At 47.6% G+C, this 22,047-nt stretch overlaps 1 protein-coding gene across 1 annotated transcript; it reads left to right on the top strand.

Annotated features, from left to right (window-relative positions):
* The first annotated feature begins 18,050 nt into the window (after window positions 1-18,050).
* On the top strand, window positions 18,051-19,395 carry LOC147728783 (uncharacterized). Its single transcript, XM_086963866.1, has one exon. It carries the CDS (start codon window positions 18,475-18,477, stop codon window positions 19,393-19,395), a length of 921 nt encoding a protein of 306 aa, XP_086819992.1. The 5' UTR covers window positions 18,051-18,474.
* Window positions 19,396-22,047: the final 2,652 nt, after the last annotated feature.

The following is a 22,047-nucleotide window of genomic DNA, read 5'->3' on the forward strand; positions in this document are numbered from 1 at the left end:
TAACAAGGGGAAGTGTACCAGGCCTCCGGGATCGTGTAAATTCAAACATGAGTGTAGTACGTGTGGGTCGTCCCATCCTGAGTCATCGTGCAGAGCCAGAACGAGTGAGAATGGGGGTAAGGGAGGCGCCAAACAGGTCTAAGCTAGGCCGAGGGGCGCCTTTACCAACCCCGATTGATACCTTGGCAATGATTCCCTGGCTCAGCGAATACCCGGATCGCACTTCTGCCGGGGTGCTGCGGAACGGTTTTACACATGGTTTCCGCATCCCGGTAGGGGACTTTCAGGGTGTAGGGATGTGCAAAAATCAACTTTCCGTTTTACAACATGCATCTGTAGTGCAAGAAAAAATTCAGAAAGAGGTTAGCCGGGGACGGGTCGCCGGCCCGTTTAGTGAGCCCCCGGTACCGGATTTCGTTTGTTCTCCGTTAGGGGTGGTCCCCAAGAAGGACCCGGGTGAGTTTCGTTTGATTCATAATCTATCTTCTCCATATGGTCTTTCGGTGAACGACGCAATTGAGCCAGAAGTTTGTTCGGTGCGATACGCATCTTTTGATGAGGCGGTAGCCATCTTGAATCGCCTGGGGCACGGGACGTTGATGGCGAAATCTGATATCGAGTCAGCGTTCCGGTTGCTTCCGGTACACCCAGACGATCAGCGTCTTCTGGGATTCGGGTTTCAGGGGTCATTTTACATGGATAGGTGTATGCCAATGGGATGCTCTATATCATGTGCTTACTTTGAGCAATTCAGTACTTTCCTGCAATGGGTGTTCACTAAGAAAACGGGTTTCCGAAATGTAATGCACTACCTTGACGATTTTCTGTTCCTTGGCCCCGCCGGTACTTCCGAATGTGCCCGGGCCTTAGCTGAATTCTGTGTGTTAATGGATCATCTTGGCGTGCCATTGGCACCAGGTAAAACTATGGGTCCCACGACTTGCCTCGAGTTTTTGGGGATCGAGTTGGACTCAAGGGAGGGGTGCTTCCGTTTACCAGCTAGCAAAGTGTCGAAATTCAGGGCAGCCCTCCAAGTATGTTTAAAGGCATCCAAAGTTACACTGCATCAGTTGCAACAGTTAGTGGGAAAGTTGAACTTTGCCTTGAGGGTGATACCAATGGCTCGCCCCTTTTCCCGCTCAATTGCCCAAGCGATGGTTGGCTTAAAGGAGGGTCATCATCGCACAAGGTTATCGGCCGAGGTCCGCCAGGACATGCGGATTTGGTTAGCATTCTTGGCGGACTTCAATGGCCGGGTCGTCTGGAACAAGCCAGCCGTCTCCTCTGAAGAGCTTGGGCTATGGACAGACTCAGCAGGAAGCGTAGGTTTTGGCGCCATCTTCGGCACAAAATGGTCGGCACAAAAGTGGCCCCTATGGTGGCACGAGAAGGGGCTGACAAGTAACATCGCTTTCCTCGAACTATTTCCCATTCTGGTGGCCCTGAGAACCTGGCCAGAAGGGTTCAGAGATCATTCTGTTGTGTTCTGGTCCGACAATATGACCGTGGTAGAATGCATCAATAGTCAGGCAGCCCGTTGTAAGTTGATTTTGAGGCTCCTCAAAGAAATTGTCTTACTGTGTATGCAACTGAACGTAGTATTCAGAGCAAAACATGTCCCAGGGGTGATGAATCAGGCTGCTGATGCACTGTCTCGTTTTCACATGCAGGCTTTCTCGGGTTTCCTTCCTTCAGCGGACCCGGAGCCGGCACCCTTCCCCGAAGCTCTCTGGTCTCTCGGTGCCCCGAACTTCGTCACCTCGTGGGAGAGAGTCTAGCACCCAGGACAAGGAAGGCATATGAAGGGGCGTTCCAGGCCTATTTAGCCTTTTTGGGGGCAGAGAGAGGAGGACTTTGGGGTCAGGAGGAGTTGGTAGTACTTTTTCTGATGTCCTTACGTAGGGCTGGGAAATCGGTGGCTACGGCCCAAAGGCATCGTGCCGCCATTTCCTTTGTTGCCAGGGCCCATGGCATCCTGGACCCAACAGCGTCTTTCACGGTACAAAAAGCGCTACGTGGGTGGCAACGTCTAGAGGGTCGCAGAGTAGATGTACGACGACCGATAGGTCTAGACAGGTTGTCCCAGTTACTGGTCACGCTCCCGAACACATGCTCGTCCCCGTTCGAGACCTGTTTGTTCCGGACTGCATTTACGCTGGCATTTCACGGGGCTATGAGAGTTAGTGAGCTGGTTGCAAGGAACAAACGGGACGTGACGGGGGGCTTGTGCAGGGAGCATGTCCAGATCAGGGGTGATGCGATGATTGTCTCCTTTCTCAGGTCCAAGACTGACCAAGATGGGAGAGGGGACTGCACGATCATCCGCAGGAACCTCGACTCATCCATGTGTCCGGTACAGTGCTTAGAAGATTACCTAGCACGAAGGGTGGCATCATGGGGGGGGACATTGTTGAGGCATGCAGACGCCACCCCGCTGACGAGGTTTCAGTTTCAACGGGTGCTTGCAATGGCCATTGCTGCAGCGGGCTTGGACCCGGGCGAATTTGGGACCCACTCCTTTCGTATAGGGGCTGCCACTGAAGCTACAGCCAGAGGTCTTAATGTAGAACAAGTGAAACGTGTGGGGCGCTGGTCCTCCAATTGTTATAAGAGGTACGTGCGATTGCACATGTTGTGAAACTGTAATCATGTACTCACGCCTCTTGTTTTGTTTGTTTTCAGTTGCGCAAGCCTACGCGGCAGGGCAGACTGAGCAGTCGACCCAACACCAGGTCAGCGGTCGCACGTCACCGGCTGTGAGGAAGGAGGTTTGGGTCGTGGGCCACTCATACGTGAGACGGGCTGCAGACGTAGTCAAAGCAGGTGACATGGTTCACGTACCTGAGGAATACGGGTACAGAGTGTCCTTCTACGGAAGGGGCGGTCTCTGTATTGACCAGTTTCAGGAATTTTTTGAGGGCTTGTTAGAGCGGATGAGGTCACCGCCGTCCATAGTCATAGTGCATTTGGGGGGCAATGATTTGGTCACCACCGGTAGACGACTTCTCCTGGAGGCTATGCTTTCCACGGTAAGTTGGTTAGCGAGGAGAGTTCCGGGGTGCCTAATCGCATGGTCTCATATGATCCCACGAAAAGTGTGGCGGGGGGCTATCTCGATCCCTGCTTTGAATCATTCGGTTAGAAAATTGAATAACAAAGTGAGTAGGTTGTTCCGTTCCAAGGCATTGCATTCGATCTCGCATAATTGTATTAATGATGACAGTATGTATCTGGGGGATGGTGTGCATTTGTCGAGGGCGGGGAATGAGTTACTCATAGGAGACTTCCTAGCCTGGTTAAAATCTTTGGAACATGACCTTTAGGTAGGAGTTTTGTGGGGGGTCCGGATAGCCGGTCAACTATCCGGACCTGTGGCGGTAAGGTCATGATCGGTGAGCACTAATTGGTAGATCCCTATGAGTGGGCGTCACCCAACACGGATGGGAGCGCTCGGGAGAGGTGGCCATTGGCCCCTCAGTGGGGAGGCGGTCCCGTCTAAGGGCGGGTCGCCGGAAGTAAAGGAAAGGCGGTCAAGGCCCCTTCCTTTGTAGGAGGGGTTACAGCCCCCTCCTGGGGAATTTCCCGGGGCTAGTGTCATCTGCGACGGCAGATGCGGTAAGTTGTGTGGGGTGGGGAGAGGTCAACGATACCTTCTAGATACCACACACAAGTGTTCGAACGACCTTTAAATGGCGTCGAGTCTTAAGTGCCCCCGTCAAGTCAAGGGAAATTGTTAGTAGTTGCACTTGTGGTAAGCCCCTGTGCCATCGCCCCTCCTAAGTGGGAGGGGTAAGTCTGGTTAGGGATCTTGACACCGGTTATGACCTTGCCGTTGGCCCTTAAACGTTAGGATGTACAATTTCAGTATTCTTAGAGAATGTTTTGTAGGATGCTAGTTCGGCTAGGAGAACCTCTGTATTAGAGATTATGTTAAGGTTAGCCAAACATCGTAATGTGATAATGAAATTGTACATAACATGAAAACGTTTAATGTTTTAATCTTTTGTTTTAATAAATACGGCCGGGATGGTCACTCCATCCCACATCCAAAAACTTTAAGAACAGTTTCCGGTTTCCCTTCCTTTTGGGGATTGTGTTGAGAGGGGGTGGCGGGTATCTCAGCCATATGGAAAGGGGCGACCACTCGGTCCCCCCGAACGTATGGATGAGTGCCTCGATCCCCCCGGGAAGCCATTTTTGGGCGGGAGGCGCGTCTCGGCTGGTATGCCCGAAGCGGCGTAGCCGGGGCGCGCCTTTTTCCCGCCCTAGAGTGGGCTGGCCTAGACACCGACGCAGCCAGCCACGCCCCCGGGGCGGGCAGGGGCGGGTTTTCGCCCGCCCTGAAGACGGATAAAAGAAGGCGCAAGACCAGAAGACGTCCTCTTGTTCTTGTGCTCCGAAGCTGCACCTCCTCGCTACACGTGAGCTCGGGACGGAACGAAGAGCCAATTTTGACCCACCCACCAGCCCCTGAGGACAGCAAAGTTGTTGTGCAATAAAGTGAATTGATAAGTTTGTTTTTCCGTTTCGTTTACAGGCTATAACAGTAGCAGTTTGTAGTTAATAAAGATGGTGAATATCGTTTAGGTTGTTATGATTAAAGTGATCTGATGTGATGTTGCATTTTTAGCATGTTCCTTCGGTCGTAGCGACCAATGTTTTCATAGGTTGAAGAACTGTCGTATTTATTTTTTGGTAGGCGGTAAGGTCATGATCGGTGAGCACTAATTGGTAGATCCCTATGAGTGGGCGTCACCCAACACGGATGGGAGCGCTCGGGAGAGGTGGCCATTGGCCCCTCAGTGGGGAGGCGGTCCCGTCTAAGGGCGGGTCGCCGGAAGTAAAGGAAAGGCGGTCAAGGCCCCTTCCTTTGTAGGAGGGGTTACAGCCCCCTCCTGGGGAATTTCCCGGGGCTAGTGTCATCTGCGACGGCAGATGCGGTAAGTTGTGTGGGGTGGGGAGAGGTCAACGATACCTTCTAGATACCACACACAAGTGTTCGAACGACCTTTAAATGGCGTCGAGTCTTAAGTGCCCCCGTCAAGTCAAGGGAAATTGTTAGTAGTTGCACTTGTGGTAAGCCCCTGTGCCATCGCCCCTCCTAAGTGGGAGGGGTAAGTCTGGTTAGGGATCTTGACACCGGTTATGACCTTGCCGTTGGCCCTTAAACGTTAGGATGTACAATTTCAGTATTCTTAGAGAATGTTTTGTAGGATGCTAGTTCGGCTAGGAGAACCTCTGTATTAGAGATTATGTTAAGGTTAGCCAAACATCGTAATGTGATAATGAAATTGTACATAACATGAAAACGTTTAATGTTTTAATCTTTTGTTTTAATAAATACGGCCGGGATGGTCACTCCATCCCACATCCAAAAACTTTAAGAACAGTTTCCGGTTTCCCTTCCTTTTGGGGATTGTGTTGAGAGGGGGTGGCGGGTATCTCAGCCATATTGGTCCCTGCATGTGTTAGCTGCATACCACAGTATCCATGCCCAAAGGTCTGTGCACGCTTTTTGGTCCATAGGTTTCTTAAAGTGCGTTTGAGAATGACCTTTTTAAAGAAAAGATCGAGCAATATTTAAAATCCGCTGCTAGCAGTTATTTCCCAGGACGCCCTGGGAAAAACAAATGACAAACTGCATTGTTTTTGTAGTGAGTTAGACGTACGTGTGATTGCATTAGGATCATTTTACTCTTAAGCCTGACCACGTGTTAGTAATAATAGTATGCCAGATATCACAAACAATATGCTTGGGAAAAATATCACAAAAGGAATACAAATTAGAAGGTGCTTTCTTCCTGGAGGGCAGGAGATAACTGGCAGAACTGAAGAATAATTAGCAAACCATGGTGGGACCCACGGGAAAAAAATTACAGCCAGAAGACTTTTGTACAGTACACTGGTGTACCCGTGGAAGGATATTACACCTGTTAATGGGAGCCTCTGGGGGCATGTCGTCTTGATTTTTCATTCCGACAGTTTAATCTGATCCAACAAATGGAGTTTGTACAAAGTATTTTTTTCTTATCAAGCGTACCCTGTCCAGAAACAAAGCATTACGCCTCTTCCTTTTATGTATCTTAACGTTGGGATTTCTCCCTGGCTCTGTTATATGGCTGGTTGTTTGTTTTATTATTTTATTTAGTGATACTTTTTCCCTCCTCTCTTTTGCGTGCTGACCTTCTAGCACTCAAGACCTCTAGCCCCTTGATACCCACTCCAGAGTGGAGCAGAAAATGTAAAGTCGCTGAAGTGCTATTTAGAAATGTAATATATTCTCACTAATAACATTACTGAAGCAGCTTTATCTAAATGCCAAAGTCTTCTCATGTTCTCACACACTCTCTCTCATTCTTTCTCTGTCGCATTTGTTCTATCTCTCCATCCCCTATCTCGCTCGTTTCCTTTCCCATTCCACATTCTCTGTTTTTATCTCTCTTATTCACCCTACCTCGTTTTCCATGTCTTATTTTATCTCTCTCCAAGGTCCCACAGCCCTCTAGAGCAATCAGGTAGTGCCCGACAAGCTGGTCTGACAGGTCAGTGTGTCGGCCGGTGTTTTGGATGTTTGGGGGCCTGTTTTATGGTCTGCTACGCTATTTTCTACTGATTGAGAAGCAAAAATTGCCTGAAGCAAGCTCAAACATATGCACGCAAAGCATGTACACAGCGTGTTTTTACAAGTTAAAAGCTGCCCCAATTAGCAAACATGGCCATTTTCTTAACTTTCTTATTCAGTAATGGTGGCCAGGCCTATTTTTATCCAAGCCCAACCGTGGCTCTCTCAATCACTAAGTCTGTCTCTTTCACTCATCGGCTTTTTCTCTCACTACTCTCTTCCCCAAACACTCTCTCCAGTACACGAGCCAGTGGCTGCCAGTCGGAGACACCAGAACTCATTTTTGAGGACCCGCACTTATTTTGCTTCATCAGACATTTATTGAGCTCCGTTTACAAAACCCAAAATCAATAAGACAGCCTTGAGAGGGAGGGCGGAGAAATGTTTCTGCATAGATTGCCTGAAAATAGTTGGTAGCCCATTTGGAGACACTTATTGCACAACCAGAGGCAAATTGCTAGGCAGTCAAAATGTTTTTGTTTTTTTTGCAAGAGCGATGTAGAGTATTTGGAGTGGATGAGTCACCACCTGGTTATTTGTGATTTCAAGTCTGTCAGACAACAAGGACTTTTCTAGTACTGGTTTAGAGCCCTCACTTATTCTTTACATATTTTTTAAGACATTCTATAGCCACATTGATAAAGTAAATATTTTCGTATTGGAACACAAGAGAGCTGTGTCAACAGTGCTCTTTTATGTCAACGCATCACGGCGAAAGTGAAAGTGATCTTTTTATTGATAGCAATGCAATCTGAAATATGACCTGTGTACTAATAGGCCACTTCGGAAACTGTCCCTTCACAGAGAATAACAAAATCATCAGCCTAACATTTATTGGGTAAGGAAGATTAAGGCCCGGATTAGGAACAACAACCTGCTGTAGGACAAATGTTAAAACTATCTTCACACTCTTTTTTCCCCTTTCTATACCTCTCTTTTCATCTCCTCATTCAACCATCCACCTCTATCCATCCACCTATCCACACACCCATCCATCTAGACTCCTAGCCAGTCACCCACCCACACATCCATCTACCCATTCATCCATCTAGCATCAATGCATATTCTCTCTCTCTCTCTCACACACACAGTTACTTTAATTATATATCTCTGTTTCTCCCTCTCTATTTTTCTGTATCTCCCTCTGTACTATATGCAGTAAACGTTGGGGAGCTTAATAAAGTCACAGCAGCAACAGCAGTAACCTCTGGGCTTACAATGGCTCCAGTTCCATGTGAATGGTTTCTGATTGCTCTTTAGAGTAGCTTTGGTCCATTAAAGGGAGAGGTGCAGCTTTGAAAAAAAAAATCCCATTTGGGGTCATGTCCAGCGGGGCACATGCAGTCTGCTCTTACATACGCCATGTCTCACGTGTTGTTATCTAAGCAATGGTTTGAAATAGGGTTGCTAAACCAGAAGCACACACAAACACAACCACGCACAAGCACACAAACAACTACACATACATGCACCCACTCACACGCAAAACACTCAACAACACACAACACACACACATATACAACCACAGCTGCAAAATCACACATACACACACCCACACACATACACACATGCACACATACACACAATCACACATACAACCACACACACAGAAACACACACACACATACATACACAACCACACAAGCAACCACATTCACACCACACCGACACATACAACCACACACAATAAAAACACACACAGCACACATACACACACATACACACAATCACACAAACAACTACACACACACAAACACACACACAACCACACATACAACTATACAGACACACAACCATACACACAACCACACGCACAACAAAACACAAACACTTATAGACTTTTGTTGCAATTGGTGTTGCAAAATTCAGCAATGCCAATAGCTCAAACTTAATTAATGCGAGACCTATTGCATTGCAAATGCTTGTTGATAATACAGCCTTTATTAACGAGCAGGTGAACTAGTAGTGTCAAAGAACAGTGCTTCTCTGGAAAATGCTAGGTTGGGTGGAGGGCATAACAGTAGCAATATAAAAGCTCAGAGGAGCATTTACAAAGTGTGCATCTGCAATTGATTAAGGCTCTTGAAGGCCCATAAATTCCTTATCGGAGCAAAATAAATGCTCAGGTTTTTTTTGCAGTTTTATATACAGGGAACTGGACCCAAAGTTATTGGAGTGCATTGCACGAGCACCAGTTACATGAAACAAGAACACATTAAGTTTTGGTGGGCACGTGGAGATTTAGTGATTTGCTCAGAATCACAGGACGTTGGGCAGACGCCGAGACTGGAACCTGGTTGCCCAGTTTCAAAGTCATCAGCTCTCGCTATGATATGAGCCCATCACTAATAGCCTACTGACAGCACTAAAACCATGAACCCAGGCAAATGAAATACCCAAATACCCTGAGGACAGTTGCCAAAAAGAAATATTGAATGAGGCACTATCACACCGTAAATGCATGCAGACAACAGTCTTGTTCTTCATACCTCGAGCAGCAGTGAGACTCTGGTCATCAGCTTAGCACCGCAGGCCGCGGTTCTGCAGTATTGTGACTGTGAAGACATGCATTGGGATGATGAGGGCCCTGTGTATGGTAGCTGGCCGTATGGTGAGATTTGGGGGAATAAGAGACCCTGTGACTGTCCATGGCTGTGGGGAAATGAAGGTTAGTGAAGACGTCACGTGGCTGTTGGGGAAAAATGGAGGTGGAAAGTGGGGTGCCTGTTGCTAAAAGCTGGGGATGTGAATGAATGCGGGCATTTGGAGGTTGCGGAAACAGTAGAAGATCCTGAACTTTGAGATATGTGGATATAAGAAGCTGTGGGGGGCTGTGGCGAGAGGCTGTGGTTGTAGGTAGTAGCGTGGTTATCGGGAGAAACTAGACCTGGTTAGAAATGAGAAACCTTTGTTCAAATCCTGTGTATGTGGAGAGCTGTGGAGCTGTGGAAGGACCTGATATATGGTGAGATAGTAGGGAAATTTGGAGGATGTGGAGGAAACACACCACTTAGGTAAGATGTTGAACAGGAGAGGTGATGAAGTGGCAGCAACTAGATGCTGGGCTTCATAGGGCTGTGGAGCAGTGTAGGGAATTCTGAGGGGTTGGGCATGGGAGTAGGAAGAGATACTGTGCCAGTAGGAACAAGCATTTACAATGCAATAGGTCTCGCAGCATTAAAGTTTGGGTTATTGGCATTGTTTATGACAATGCCAATAGTTGTAACTTTTGCAAATGTGACACCTGTAGCATTTGTAATGCAATATGTGTTGTATTTATGTGACTTAATGTACTGATATTACAAATAACAATGGCTTTTAATTTTTTTTAATAATTAAGACTTAAATCAAAGTTATTGTAATTGAGTCGGTGGAAGGGTGAAGTGGGTGGGGCAGCAAGTTGAAGAGGAGAGAAAGGAGGGTGAAGTTGGGAGAGAGGAAGGTGAGACAGAGAAAAAGAGTGAGGTGTGTAGAATAGAAAAGATAAAGCCCATAGGAACCAGGCCTGGGTACAGGGAGGGGCATCCTACATGAGTGACTGGCTTTTGAACAGAAGCTTCTCCGCATCTCCCTGGAATTCAATGTTCATATGCGCTTATATAAGTCTCTACCACTCGAGCCAATATTTATTCAAGTGGGCAGAAATGAGGCGCCTGAAGCTTCTCACAAACGTCACACCACATTTGCCTTCTTTCATAAGAGTAGCACCGCTGGTGCAAATACATTGATTTGAGCAGGATCACACAATTTGGGAATGTACCTAATCTAGGATTTAAATAAAGGCGGTATTTTCATTCTCATACTCAGCTTAAGTACTGCACCTCACATCTCCTCTACCTTGGGCACATGTGTTCAGAGGAGCTCAGAAGCACTGTGGATGTCGTGAATGGAACGGATGTTTATAGTTTTTTTTATACACAACATGCTCTTTTTGTCCCCTGTCCTCGCAGCCACTATGTCAGTAGTTCCGTATATCTTAGTTACAGCTGTGTGTGCTTCCAAGGGACACAGGGCCAATACCGCTTTTAGGGGGCTCCGCTCAGTATATTTCCAAATTTTGTAACTGCTCAGTTGAGTGATAATAGCCAGCATGACTCTTCATGATACAGATTACAAATAAGACAACGAAACTAAAAGTTTTAAAAGGTAACTAATCACGAGACGCCAGTGGTCCTGTAACAAATTAATCAAAGTAAATAGAGTGGGCCATGGTAAGCGAACCTTTGTAGGAGCAGACAGTCCACTTTTCACAAGGAGCAGTTGTGAGTGCTGAGAAGATGACCCATACTCACACTGCAAGCACATGTAGACACACAGTGCCATGGAAATATATATATAGACAAATCGCACGTATCACCAATAGGACACACAGAGGCACACTTCGTCGCACTCTGTCTCTCAGTTTTGCAGTCACTGAGACAGGCTCTCTCATCTCACATAGAGGAGCATGCAAAAACAACGGAAAGAAGGCATGTACGCACAGAGAAACGAACACAAACAGACAAACAAAAAATGTGTCCTCTAAACAGCCACATATACACAAGCATACACTCTGGGGCGTATAGAGACATAAAACTAAAGTACACATACATATAGGGTCACGAACACAAGAACATGTACCCATGTTCAGAAGCAGAGATACAAAAGTGCACTCACAAATACAAGCACATAGAAAGATGTAGTTATATGTATGCTTATACGTTAGCACATGTAACAGAAGCACCACTATCGCAATCACAGACATAGACACCTGTTAACACGCATTCACATATATCCACACAGGTAAACGTTCACGCTATCGAATGTGCTTGAACACGCACACACGAACTCCTGTAGGCACGTGTAATCAAGACAGATACCTGCACGCACACCTATATAATAAAATATACGACACACACAGGCTCCTGGTAAGCGTCCAATCTCTCTCTGTGCCCGCAGACCGTCTTGGCACTGGGAGAGGGGGAGGGACGGCCCTCTCAGCCCGGCTCTGCCTGCTGCATGGACTGCCATGGAGCGGGGCTGCTTGCTGCTGCTCCGGCAGTCTCACTCTGGGGTCTCCCCACTCTGACATTAGACTCCATACACATCCAGCAGCGGCCCCAGCACTGCCACAGTCTCCCGGGTCCGAGAGAGGGGACACAGCACTCACTGGCTGCGGGGAGCAGTGCAGCACCAGCGGGCTATGAGCCATGTCACCAGAGGTGAGTACTGCCAGCGCCTGGCACCAGCCGGAGCCAGCCTGTGCCGCCCGTGTGCCTGTGGGCTGAAAGAGCCAGCGGCCTCTCTCTGCACATATGGAGAAGAGGTGTGCGTGCCCCGTATACCTGATAGATACCCCCCCCCAAACTATTTATGTGTGGCTCAGTGAGCCCTACCAGGGTGGGTAACAGATCGGCACAGTCCACCCTCTCTCCAAACCCAGAGTACGATAAAGTAACGCACAATAAAGCGTGCCTAAAAATGTTGTGTGTGACCAGAGACACAAACTAACCCTTACCCCAAAGCCGTCTCTGCAAGAGATTACTTCTGCACACATGTGACACAGGCAGGCGCCGAGCACCCGCGCACAAATATGAGTGCAAAGGGGTGAGCGCGTGCACAGGAAAAACAAGCCGGGGGAGAGAAGAAGTGATCAGGGCAGAAACAAACGGCGCATTAGGGATCCACTCGAAGCACAGGCCGTTGATGGAAGGCAATGCTTTCGATTTTCTCCGCTGCAGAGAATAGAACATGTTCTTATTAGAATGACTCTCACGACGGAGGGATTAAAAAGACATTAAACACAAGCGTCCTACTTCAGCCGATGCCAGCAGCAGAAAAAAACAAGTACTGATAGAGAGGACAAAGGCTCAATTCAGTAATTCTGGACTTCCCGATTAAGAAGTTTTCAAAGTTAGAACAGGAAATGTTAAAGAAAGAGATGTGTCCACTAAGCACAAATGCGATTTCTGGCAAGGTTTGTGTGGCATAAAATGCCCCCGGAATCCCGCCGTGGCCGCCATGAAGTCAGGCAAGGTCGCCTGTGACGGGGGTGGAGCCGCGCACGACTGGAAGAGGAGGCAGGCGGAGTAAATGCGTCTCGCGGCCCGGGGCACTTGTGAGCGGTGGAGAGCCCCGGGCCGCCAGCAGGAGGCTGCGCAAGTGTTGCGGGGCTCCCTTGACCAAGAGGGAGCCCCTGGAAAGGTGCTGGCAAGAGCCGCAGCGTGAACTCTGCAGAGGGGGCACGGGGCACATGCCCCGGGCCTGCCCCTGCCACGTGCTGAGATCGGAGTCCCCCGAGATTGGCCCTGTAAGTTCAAAAGGGCTGGTGGGGGGCTCCGTAGGTGCTGTTGCCCTGGCCGACCATGGCCCGGGAGGATCACGATGAAGTGCGCATTGCAAGGGGGGGGGCTCAGTGCACTCGTGTGTGTGCGCGCGTGTGCATGTGTGCGACGGGGGGGTCTCTGTTTGTATGTGTGTGTGCGTGCATGGGCGCTCGTTTGTGTGTCTCTGTGGGTGCGCATGCACGTGTGTTGGAGCTTCCCAGGAGACAGGAGATGGCCACAGCGAGCGTGTTTGCGAGCGCCTGGCCCGCTCCGATCGCCATGCGCGCGGCCAGGTCCTGTCTCCTGGAAAGCTGCGTCGCGAGCAATAGGTCTCTGGCGAGACCGCGCTTCGCGCGGTTAACGCCACAAGACCTAAAAAACTGTGACTATCATACTGTGGTGGGATGAAAAGTCTGTGGTTGTGGTGAAAAGATGTTGGTAAAATTGCCTTATGTGGCTATATAGAGAGATGAAGAGTCTTTGGCCATAGGGAGGGTGAGAGCAGTGATGGAGAAAGATGCGATCGCTGTTCAGGGGCGATGGTAAATGAGGGCATGAGAGGGATGTGGAAAGATGCTGAGCATGTGCTCACATTTTGTGATCATCGACTGACAAGAGCTTGTGTCTGGACCCAACAGCCCATAATACTATAGATACATGCAGAAATTGCTTTAAAAACGCCCCTTTATCAGGCCACCAGGCTGTGTGCTTCAAAAAGCAAGTGTACCTTGCATTAGCTGCGTGCTTGAGGTGTGTACCCTCCAATGCAAAAGCCATATAATGTGTACTTTTGCTGCTGTCACATATTACAGGCATACCAATATCGCATGACGCACTGTAAGGTATCTTGTTTGCGGTCGGTTTCATCTGGCACTAGGATTTTTGCACTAAATGAGGTCACAATATTTCAGCAGATGTGGCTTTGCTTAACAATCTTAGGGTGCCTTAACGGTGCTCGCCCCATCCCCCCTCTTTTGCACGGATTACGAGTGGGTTGGTGAGCCGTGACTCACAGTGATTTTTGGCGGGGCACTGGAGTGTGGATAGATACGGGGTTTAGGTGGGTGAGGAGGGCAGGAGGGCTGTGCTTGCGTTGCTGAAGTGTAGAAGGAGCTGTTGACAGATGAGGGATTCTCGTGGCTGTGGAGGGATGCTTAGCACATGGTCGATGGGATAGTGACAAGCTGTGAGGATGTACGAGGAGATGTTCTGGAAAGATGAAGAGGATGTAGCAAGATGTTAGGCCTGTAAAGGGCCGTAGAGGGCTGTAAAGGTGCACCGGGGTGGTTGGAAGTTAGAAGGAGCTGTCAGATGAGGGGGTGCTGTGGCTCTGGAGGGGTGCTATGCTCGTGGCCATGGAGACAATGTCATGCTGTGGGAATATCGATTCATGAGGAGATGCTGTGAAGAGATAAGAGGCTGTAACAAGATGCTGAGTCTGTAAGGGGCACTAGAGCTGTGCAGTGTCGTTGAAGGCTAGACGGAGCTGTGTGCAGATGGCAGTCCCTAGCGTTGGACTGGAACCGAAAATAGGTCCAGGCACAAAAATAAAAGTGGCCCCCAGCAGCAAAATAGAAAGCTACACATTTAGTCAGTTTTGCAAAATAGAGCAGTTTTGAACTTGTAAAAACGTGCTGTGTAAGTTCTTTGCAAGGTATGGAACATTACATAGATAGTGCTTTCTGCCGACAATCATTGTTTTAATACCAGGGGAAACAACGGAAAAAAGGCCCTGCAGACCACAAAACAGACCCACAAACGGCCAAAAAACGCCCCACACAGTGACCTGTCAGGGCAATCCTTCTGTCACTGCCTTGTTGCCCTGCAGGCCAGTCCAGCCTATCGTGCCCTTCGAGGAATTTCACTTTTTGTATAAAATGTTTTTTCTCCTCAAATAAATCGTATGTTTTTTATTCCAGGGTAACGATAAAGCAGCTCTTCTGGCCCCTCCCCTCTTCTTACCTAGTTGCCCCCATTCATTGCCCAACCCCATTCCACCCCCGTAGTGGGAAACAGTCCAAGATTTAAGGGAGGCCAGGCCTCACGGGGGTCATATCTCCAGCGGCCATCTCTCCCCCGTCTCAGAGATCTCCTGGAAGGCCCTCACCCATGCCCCATTCCCAGGAATGAACACTCACCTGACGGTGAACAGATACCAGCCCTAACCGCTGAGGGCCAGCACCCCCTTGAGCAGTTGGGCAAAGGGGCCGCCCTATGCGCTCGGCTCCGAGAAGGGCGTCCCAGCATTGGAAGGTGAGATGAGAACTTGTTGCTGTATACATTGGCGATGTATATTCATTGCTTGTAGCGTACAATACATTCATTGCTTCGAGAGCATTTATTTAACTACTTAATGCACATGCCTAGACCTACCTTTTTAGTCCTTCACCCATATTTTTACTATAAAACGAATTATTTAATATGATAATTTACCGGTTCATTTTTGTATATCAAAATTTAATTTGCTCACAAAAGTGCCAAATTCTGCATCGAGGCACAGCATCACAGTGTCACTTTTAAGGGGCTACTACTACTCGCCCGATGAAAAACAAGAACCGCTGTATTTAGAGGGACACTTCTGAGTGTAGGGCATGCTATTCTTGCAGACTGGCGATATTTTGTGTTTAAACGAGCGTCATCTCTTCCGGGAAAGTGACGTAAATTTGCTGTACAGCGTGTATCAAACACATAATCGCTGCTAGTAGCCGGTCCTCTCTTGCACGCATAAATCTTTTGACTTTAATTCTTCGGCTGCTGCATAAGCACCCTGAGAGAGCGTCATGACAGATTAAAATTTGTAGGGGTGCATCATATGCATGAGTAGTCAGCACCCGCATATTTAGAGGATTCATTAATGGGGTTAAAATGTAACATTAGGTTAAGACTCAGTGGGCTAGATAGAATGGTGTTCATTAATTGCTAACAATGTAGTGCCTTAACGAAATCATGATGCTGTTTAACATAGAAATGTAATCACATGTGAAGTTTTGCATTAATAGAGATGTGCCTTTGAATGATTGAATTAACATTGGCTAGGCAAAGGTATTTACGTATTAGAATAATGCTTTAAATGATGAAATGTAATGCGCACGTTATATTGTTAGTACATTTAATTGTGCAGAGGCCTAGCTGATTTTCTTACTTAGCATCAGTTGGAGAAAATGATTTCTTTTTGGGAAAGGCTGCCTTTAGCAAATGTTGAAATGTAACTTCGAAATGCTTGGAGCTGTTCTCATGCGCTTCTTTTTGCAGTAGCAAGGTCAAGTAGCTTGTTAGGTAGAAAGGCCCATTATGTAGGGAGTTAGGATGGTAGGCATAAATGCGGAGGAGCAGTCAAGGAATTCGGGAGTGCAACATTTAGCAAAGAAGGTGTCTGGGACCCAAAGACGTTTCAACGGACGTTGGTGAAGAGGTGCCATGCTGGAAAAATCCGAAAACCAGCACCTGCCAGAGGGGCGTACCTGAAGGCGTGTCAACTGCATTTGGGATTTTGTATTAGGGACAGCACCCGAGGGTGGAGTGGCAGAGTTGGACTTAGACAGCCTGAGAGTAGGTCAGGGGTTAGAGAGAAAGGGCTTTAGGGACAAGTGGGAGGTAAGCATATGGAGAACTTGAGACAGAATAAGAGGTAGTAAGGAGCATTTTAGAACGAGCTCGAGAAAGTGAGTGTACGTCTTTGAAAGTCACCACTGCTGACACCTTTTGTTTAGGTTGGGAGATGCTAAGTAGGGATGTCACTTTAGTGTTAGGGTAGGGACAGACTAACCTTTTTTTCTATTCTGTAAATGCATTCTAAAACTCAGGCGATAGCTATCCTTGCTAACCTGATGGTTCTGGAATTAATATTAGTTTTATGTCTGAGACTTTTCCGTAGGATTATGTTTGTATTAGTGCCAGTCTATCTTCTGATTCTTTTATTGAGATTTCTGTACATCCAATTGTTCTTGGCTTTGTAATAAATCTTTAAACTTTATTCGGTAGTTGGTGGTTCTTTGAGTTTAGTTCTTTGGGATTGTTATTTAGTTATTGTTTGATGAATAGGTTTCTTCTTTACCCTCCATGACAGGTAAAAAGGTCCAGCCGACCTGCTCTGGGATTCTAGATAATGGTAGGTAAATTTTAAATGAGAATCCCAGCTTCTCCAGTTGGTAGCTACAGAGGATGGTTTCCCTTCTGTAGCGAGGGAAATATAGATCAGGTTAGGTGTTCCCCGAGGCCCTTAGAGATTTAGTGATGATGATCCAGAGAATCGTTGATGGAAGATGGCGTTCCATGGAAACTGACGGAGAGTGACGGTGCGGCGGAAAGCAGCAGTTCAGAAGTCCGTGCGAGAGTGAGTATGAATAGCGTTATGCGTTGTTAGATTGCGGTGTTATGTTGTAATGTCTGGCGGAGTTTGAATGCCTGTTTTGTGAAAGGAGAGCAGGCTGTGAGCACGCGCAGCCCTGGAAAATCTTAGGCTCAAGGAGTAGCTTAAGTGGTTTGGGTGTATCAAACACCCATAGTTCCACAGTTCCTCTGAAGCGCCCAGAGGCATATTGAGGCGCTGTGCTGGTTTCAAGCTTTGCTTTGTGGCACGGAAATAACTTTGTTTGAAAACACTTTGTCTCAACCTGTTCCCGTGGCAAATCGTTAAAAGTGTACGAGCAACACTTTATTTTCTGGTGTACTGAAATAACTTCGTTTGACAACACTTCTGCACCTGTTACTGTGAAGAATCGATACCAGCTACTATCGGAAGAGTTTTTGCTGTGTACAGAAAGAACACCTTTGGACGCCTTACACACCTGTTACACCGGACAATCGTGACAAGTGTACCATAGGACATTTTTAACATCGTGAAGCCAGCCTTGAATGCACAAATGATCGTGAATAATGACAGTAATTGTGCAAATCTGGAAAAAAGTGGTTAGAAAAAATAAGCTCCAATATTCGGGAAAAGATCTGCACAGTCAGAGACTGAGGACCCTGAACAAACACCGATAGATCCTGGAAGAAGCAGTCCAGAGCAATTCAGTGGATCTAAGAGTCTGAGCTGTGCACATCCACGCATCAGGATAAAGAATGACCTCTAGAAAATTAAGGCAACGCCACTGACAAACCACCTCCTGTTTAAACAGGCCTGCACCACCAGCTTTGATCATGTGTTCAGTATGAGGTGGATACAGCATTGCTCTGCTTCCTATAATGATGGCAGACCACCATTCAGCGTGCTAGGTGTATTATAAACTCTTTCTGGCCAAACCACATGAGCACGAGAAAAACACAATGACAGACAACTGAAGGGTAATGGAAAGAGAGGGTCTTTGATCTACAACAAACTGTGCTAATTTGCATCGACCAGAAGGAAGACTAATCTTTACCCATAAACACACAAAACTATTATGCAATCTAAAGACATACCCACCTACAAAGAAGCTTAGCTTGCCAAAATAATAATATATGTAGCTGGTGAGTCTTGTATTTCATTGTGAAATCTGAAATCAACCATCCAAAATACCACACAAATACCGGGAATGTGAGAATAACACAAGTGCTTTATCAATCATGTTAGCTCCTCAGGAAACGCAGTCATGGGATGCAGACAAATATAAACCTGACCCAGAGAAACTAACCAAGAAAGAAGAATCATACACATGCAGCAAGAGCTTTAGTTTGTCATCGCTACTAAAGAACCATCAGCAAACACACACAGGAGAAGCAACGTGCAATTGCAATGAATGTGTGAAGAACTTTAGTCAGTTAACACTCCTAAAAGATCATCAGCGAACCCACACAGGGGAAAAACCATACCATTGCACTGAATGTGTGAAGAGCTTCAGTAAGTTATCACAACTCCAAAGACATCAGCAAACACACACTGGGGAAAAACCGTACCATTGCACTGAATGTGTGAAGAGCTTCAGTCAGTTATCAAACCTCAAAATACATCAGCGAACACACACAGGGGAAAAGCCATTCAAGTGCAGTGAATGTGTGAAGAGCTTCAGTCTGTTATCAAATCTCCAAAAACATCAGAGAACACACACTGGGGAAAAACCATACCATTGCAGTGAATGTGTGAAGACATTCAGTCAGTTATCAAATCTACAAACACATCAGCGAACACACACAGGTGAAAAACCATTCAAGTGCAGTGCATGTGGAAGTAGTTTTAGTGATTCCTCAAAACTCAAGATTCATCAGCGAACACACACAGGGGAAAAACAATTCAACTGCAGTGAATGTGTGAAGAGTTTCAGTCTGCTATCACATCTCCAAAGACATCAGCGAACACACACTGGGGAAAAACCATACCATTGCAATGAATGTGGAAGTAGTTTTAGTTATTCCTCAAATCTCAGGCGTCATCAGCGAACACACACAGGGGAAAAACCATTCCAGTGCAGTGAATGTGTGATCCACGAGGGCGAGGCGCGTCACGGACACGCCCCCTCGAGTGGCCACGCCCCCAAGCTGCATAAATAGCGCGCCCAGTGCCCCGGCGTCACGCTAAACAACATACTCCTGAGGCGGAAGCCGGGAGAGCTAAGAACCTATTTTAATTGTGTGATACTGTGTTTTATTTTAAAAAAGCAAACCTCACTTACTGCACTCTTGGCAGCCTAAACAGCGGACACTCGCTGCAACGTAACCCCTCATTCTTTGGTTGCCGATCCACGAGGGCGAGGCGCGTCACGGACACGCCCCCTCGAGTGGCCACGGCCCCTCCTACGTCCAGAACTTCCACTATTTATCATGTGTCTTGGTAGGAAGCGCAGCGGACGAGCGCAGCGGGAGCGCCGTCTGCGCGCCGAAGGCGCGCTTAGGGCAAGCTCGTCTGCGCTCGTCCGCGAGCGTCCGGGACCAGGGGCCAAGGACTCTGTGGGCTACTACACTTATACGCCTGCTGAACTACTAGCGCTGCGCCCAACCGCCACGACGTGTCCACCGGTTCCCCATAACGCGGCGAAACGTATATCTCACTTAGGCATAGGCAACCCCGCCACCCTTACAAATGCCCCTGCTCCTGAGTACTCCATGCTCACGACCACACCCTGCTCTACCTACACGTTCAGGTGTATATATCTCAATACCCGCTCCATGATTAAACACCAATCAGATATTTTTCTGCTACTTATGGATAAACAACCTGACATGCTGCTATTGACAGAGACTTGGCTCACTCCGGACTCACTACCGGACATTTTAGCTGCCCTACCCGCAGATTACTACATTCTATCAGCACTCCGCCCAGGCGGAAAAACTGGGGGAGGAGCAGCTATAATCGTCAATAAAAAATTCCAACTTAGACAGCTCCCCTCTCTGCCTCTACCTAACACTGAAAACATAGTCGCCAAAATAGATACTCCCAATGGCTCACTTGTACTGGCCCTACTATATCGCCCTCCCCAAACCACGGCCACATTCCCTTCCACTCTAGCTCAGCTACTGGCACCGCTGGTCACAAACCATCCTAAACTACTTCTGGTTGGGGATTTAAACTTCTGGTTTGACAACTTATCATTGGACCCCCAGGCTGCAGAGATGAGTGAACTTTTCTGTGATCTCAACCTGACACAACACATCCACACTGAGACTCACCAGAAGGGCCATAGCCTTGACCAAATCTGGTCTCTGAACTTGTCACTATCCGCAATAGACATAAAACCTTGCTGTTGGTCTGATCACCACAGCATAAGATTCTCCTTCCAGTTAGATAAGACTACCCACTTTAAGCTACAAACCAGCAAAACCATTAGGAAATGGACCTCTATGGATATGCCAGCCTTTCTTAACTTTTTGGGTGACTCCCCTCCCCTCGACAGCTCTAACGTGGAGGAGGCCGATGGCCGGTTCAATGAATGGCTTACTGCAGCGATTAACATCTATGCCCCTCCTACGCATCTCAGCAGCTCTAGGAGACCGGACGCACACAAATGGTTCACACCTGAACTAAAAAAACTGAAACTGGAAGTGAGGCAAAAGGAAAGATCCTGGCGCTCCCAGTACTGCCCTCTGGCCAGGGCCACATACTGTTCAGCCAGGAAGACATACCAAAAAACCCTACTAAACCATAAAACTACCTACTACTCATCCAAAATCCTACACTCCACCAATAAATCAAAAGAAATCTTCAGGATAGTGAACGACCTTTGCAATGACGATAGAACTTCCCCCCCGGTAGTTCCCACACAAGCGCTATGCAACTCCCTGAATGACTTCTTCCGCGATAAGATCTTAATGATTAAACAGAACATCTCCACACTTCCAGCCTGCGCCCCAGTGGATGACATCTATTTCAATCCCTCAACTTTACATTCTTTTCCCCTTATCGATTTGAAAACTTTCTCGGTACTACTGTCCAGAGTCAAATCAGGCTCCCCTATGGATGTCTGCCCCCCCCAAATCATGAAAGAAATTGGTTGAGCTTTGCCCAACAGCATGGTACCCTTGCTCAACGACTCTCTCACTTCAGGGATAGTGCAGAGTAGCTTCAAGCAGGCCCTATTGATTCCCCTCACCAAGAAACCTGGTATCGACCCGCTGGACCTCACGAACTATCGGCCCATATCCTTGCTGCCCTTCCTATCGAAAATGCTGGAGGCGCATGTTACCAACTGCCTCTCTAACTTCGTGGAGGAAACGGAATATCTCCAACCCAACCAAGCAGGTTTCCGGCCTGGTCACTCCACTGAGGCAGTAATACTGGCCGTCCAGAACACCTTGAGGTCCAACGCTGACAATAACCTTCATCAAGCCCTAGTACTTCTTGACCTGTCCGCCGCATTCGACACGGTTGACTATTCCATCCTGGTCAACCGTGTCGAACAGGCGGGTCTCAGAGACTCTGCCCTAGCCTGGCTGAAATCGTTCATCTCTGAACGTACTCAGTCTGTCTGCTTAGGCTCCTTTTCTGCTGCCAAAGTCAAGTCTTTCTGTGGGGTGCCCCAAGGCTCTTCATTATCCCCCTTGTTATTCAACTTGTACATGCGGCCCCTTCTTTTCGCTCTGAGAAAGCACAAAGTCACTGTATATAACTATGCAGATGACTTGCAGCTCGTTTTCGTTCTTAACTCCCCAAATGCGGTGGAGGACTTCCAAGCCACTATGACTCTAATCCAGAGTTGGATGTCCTCA

The sequence above is a fragment of the Lissotriton vulgaris genome, chromosome 3_1 (assembly GCF_964263255.1).
Source record: "Lissotriton vulgaris chromosome 3_1, aLisVul1.2, whole genome shotgun sequence".
In the NCBI taxonomy this organism is placed as follows: Eukaryota; Metazoa; Chordata; class Amphibia; order Caudata; family Salamandridae; genus Lissotriton; species Lissotriton vulgaris.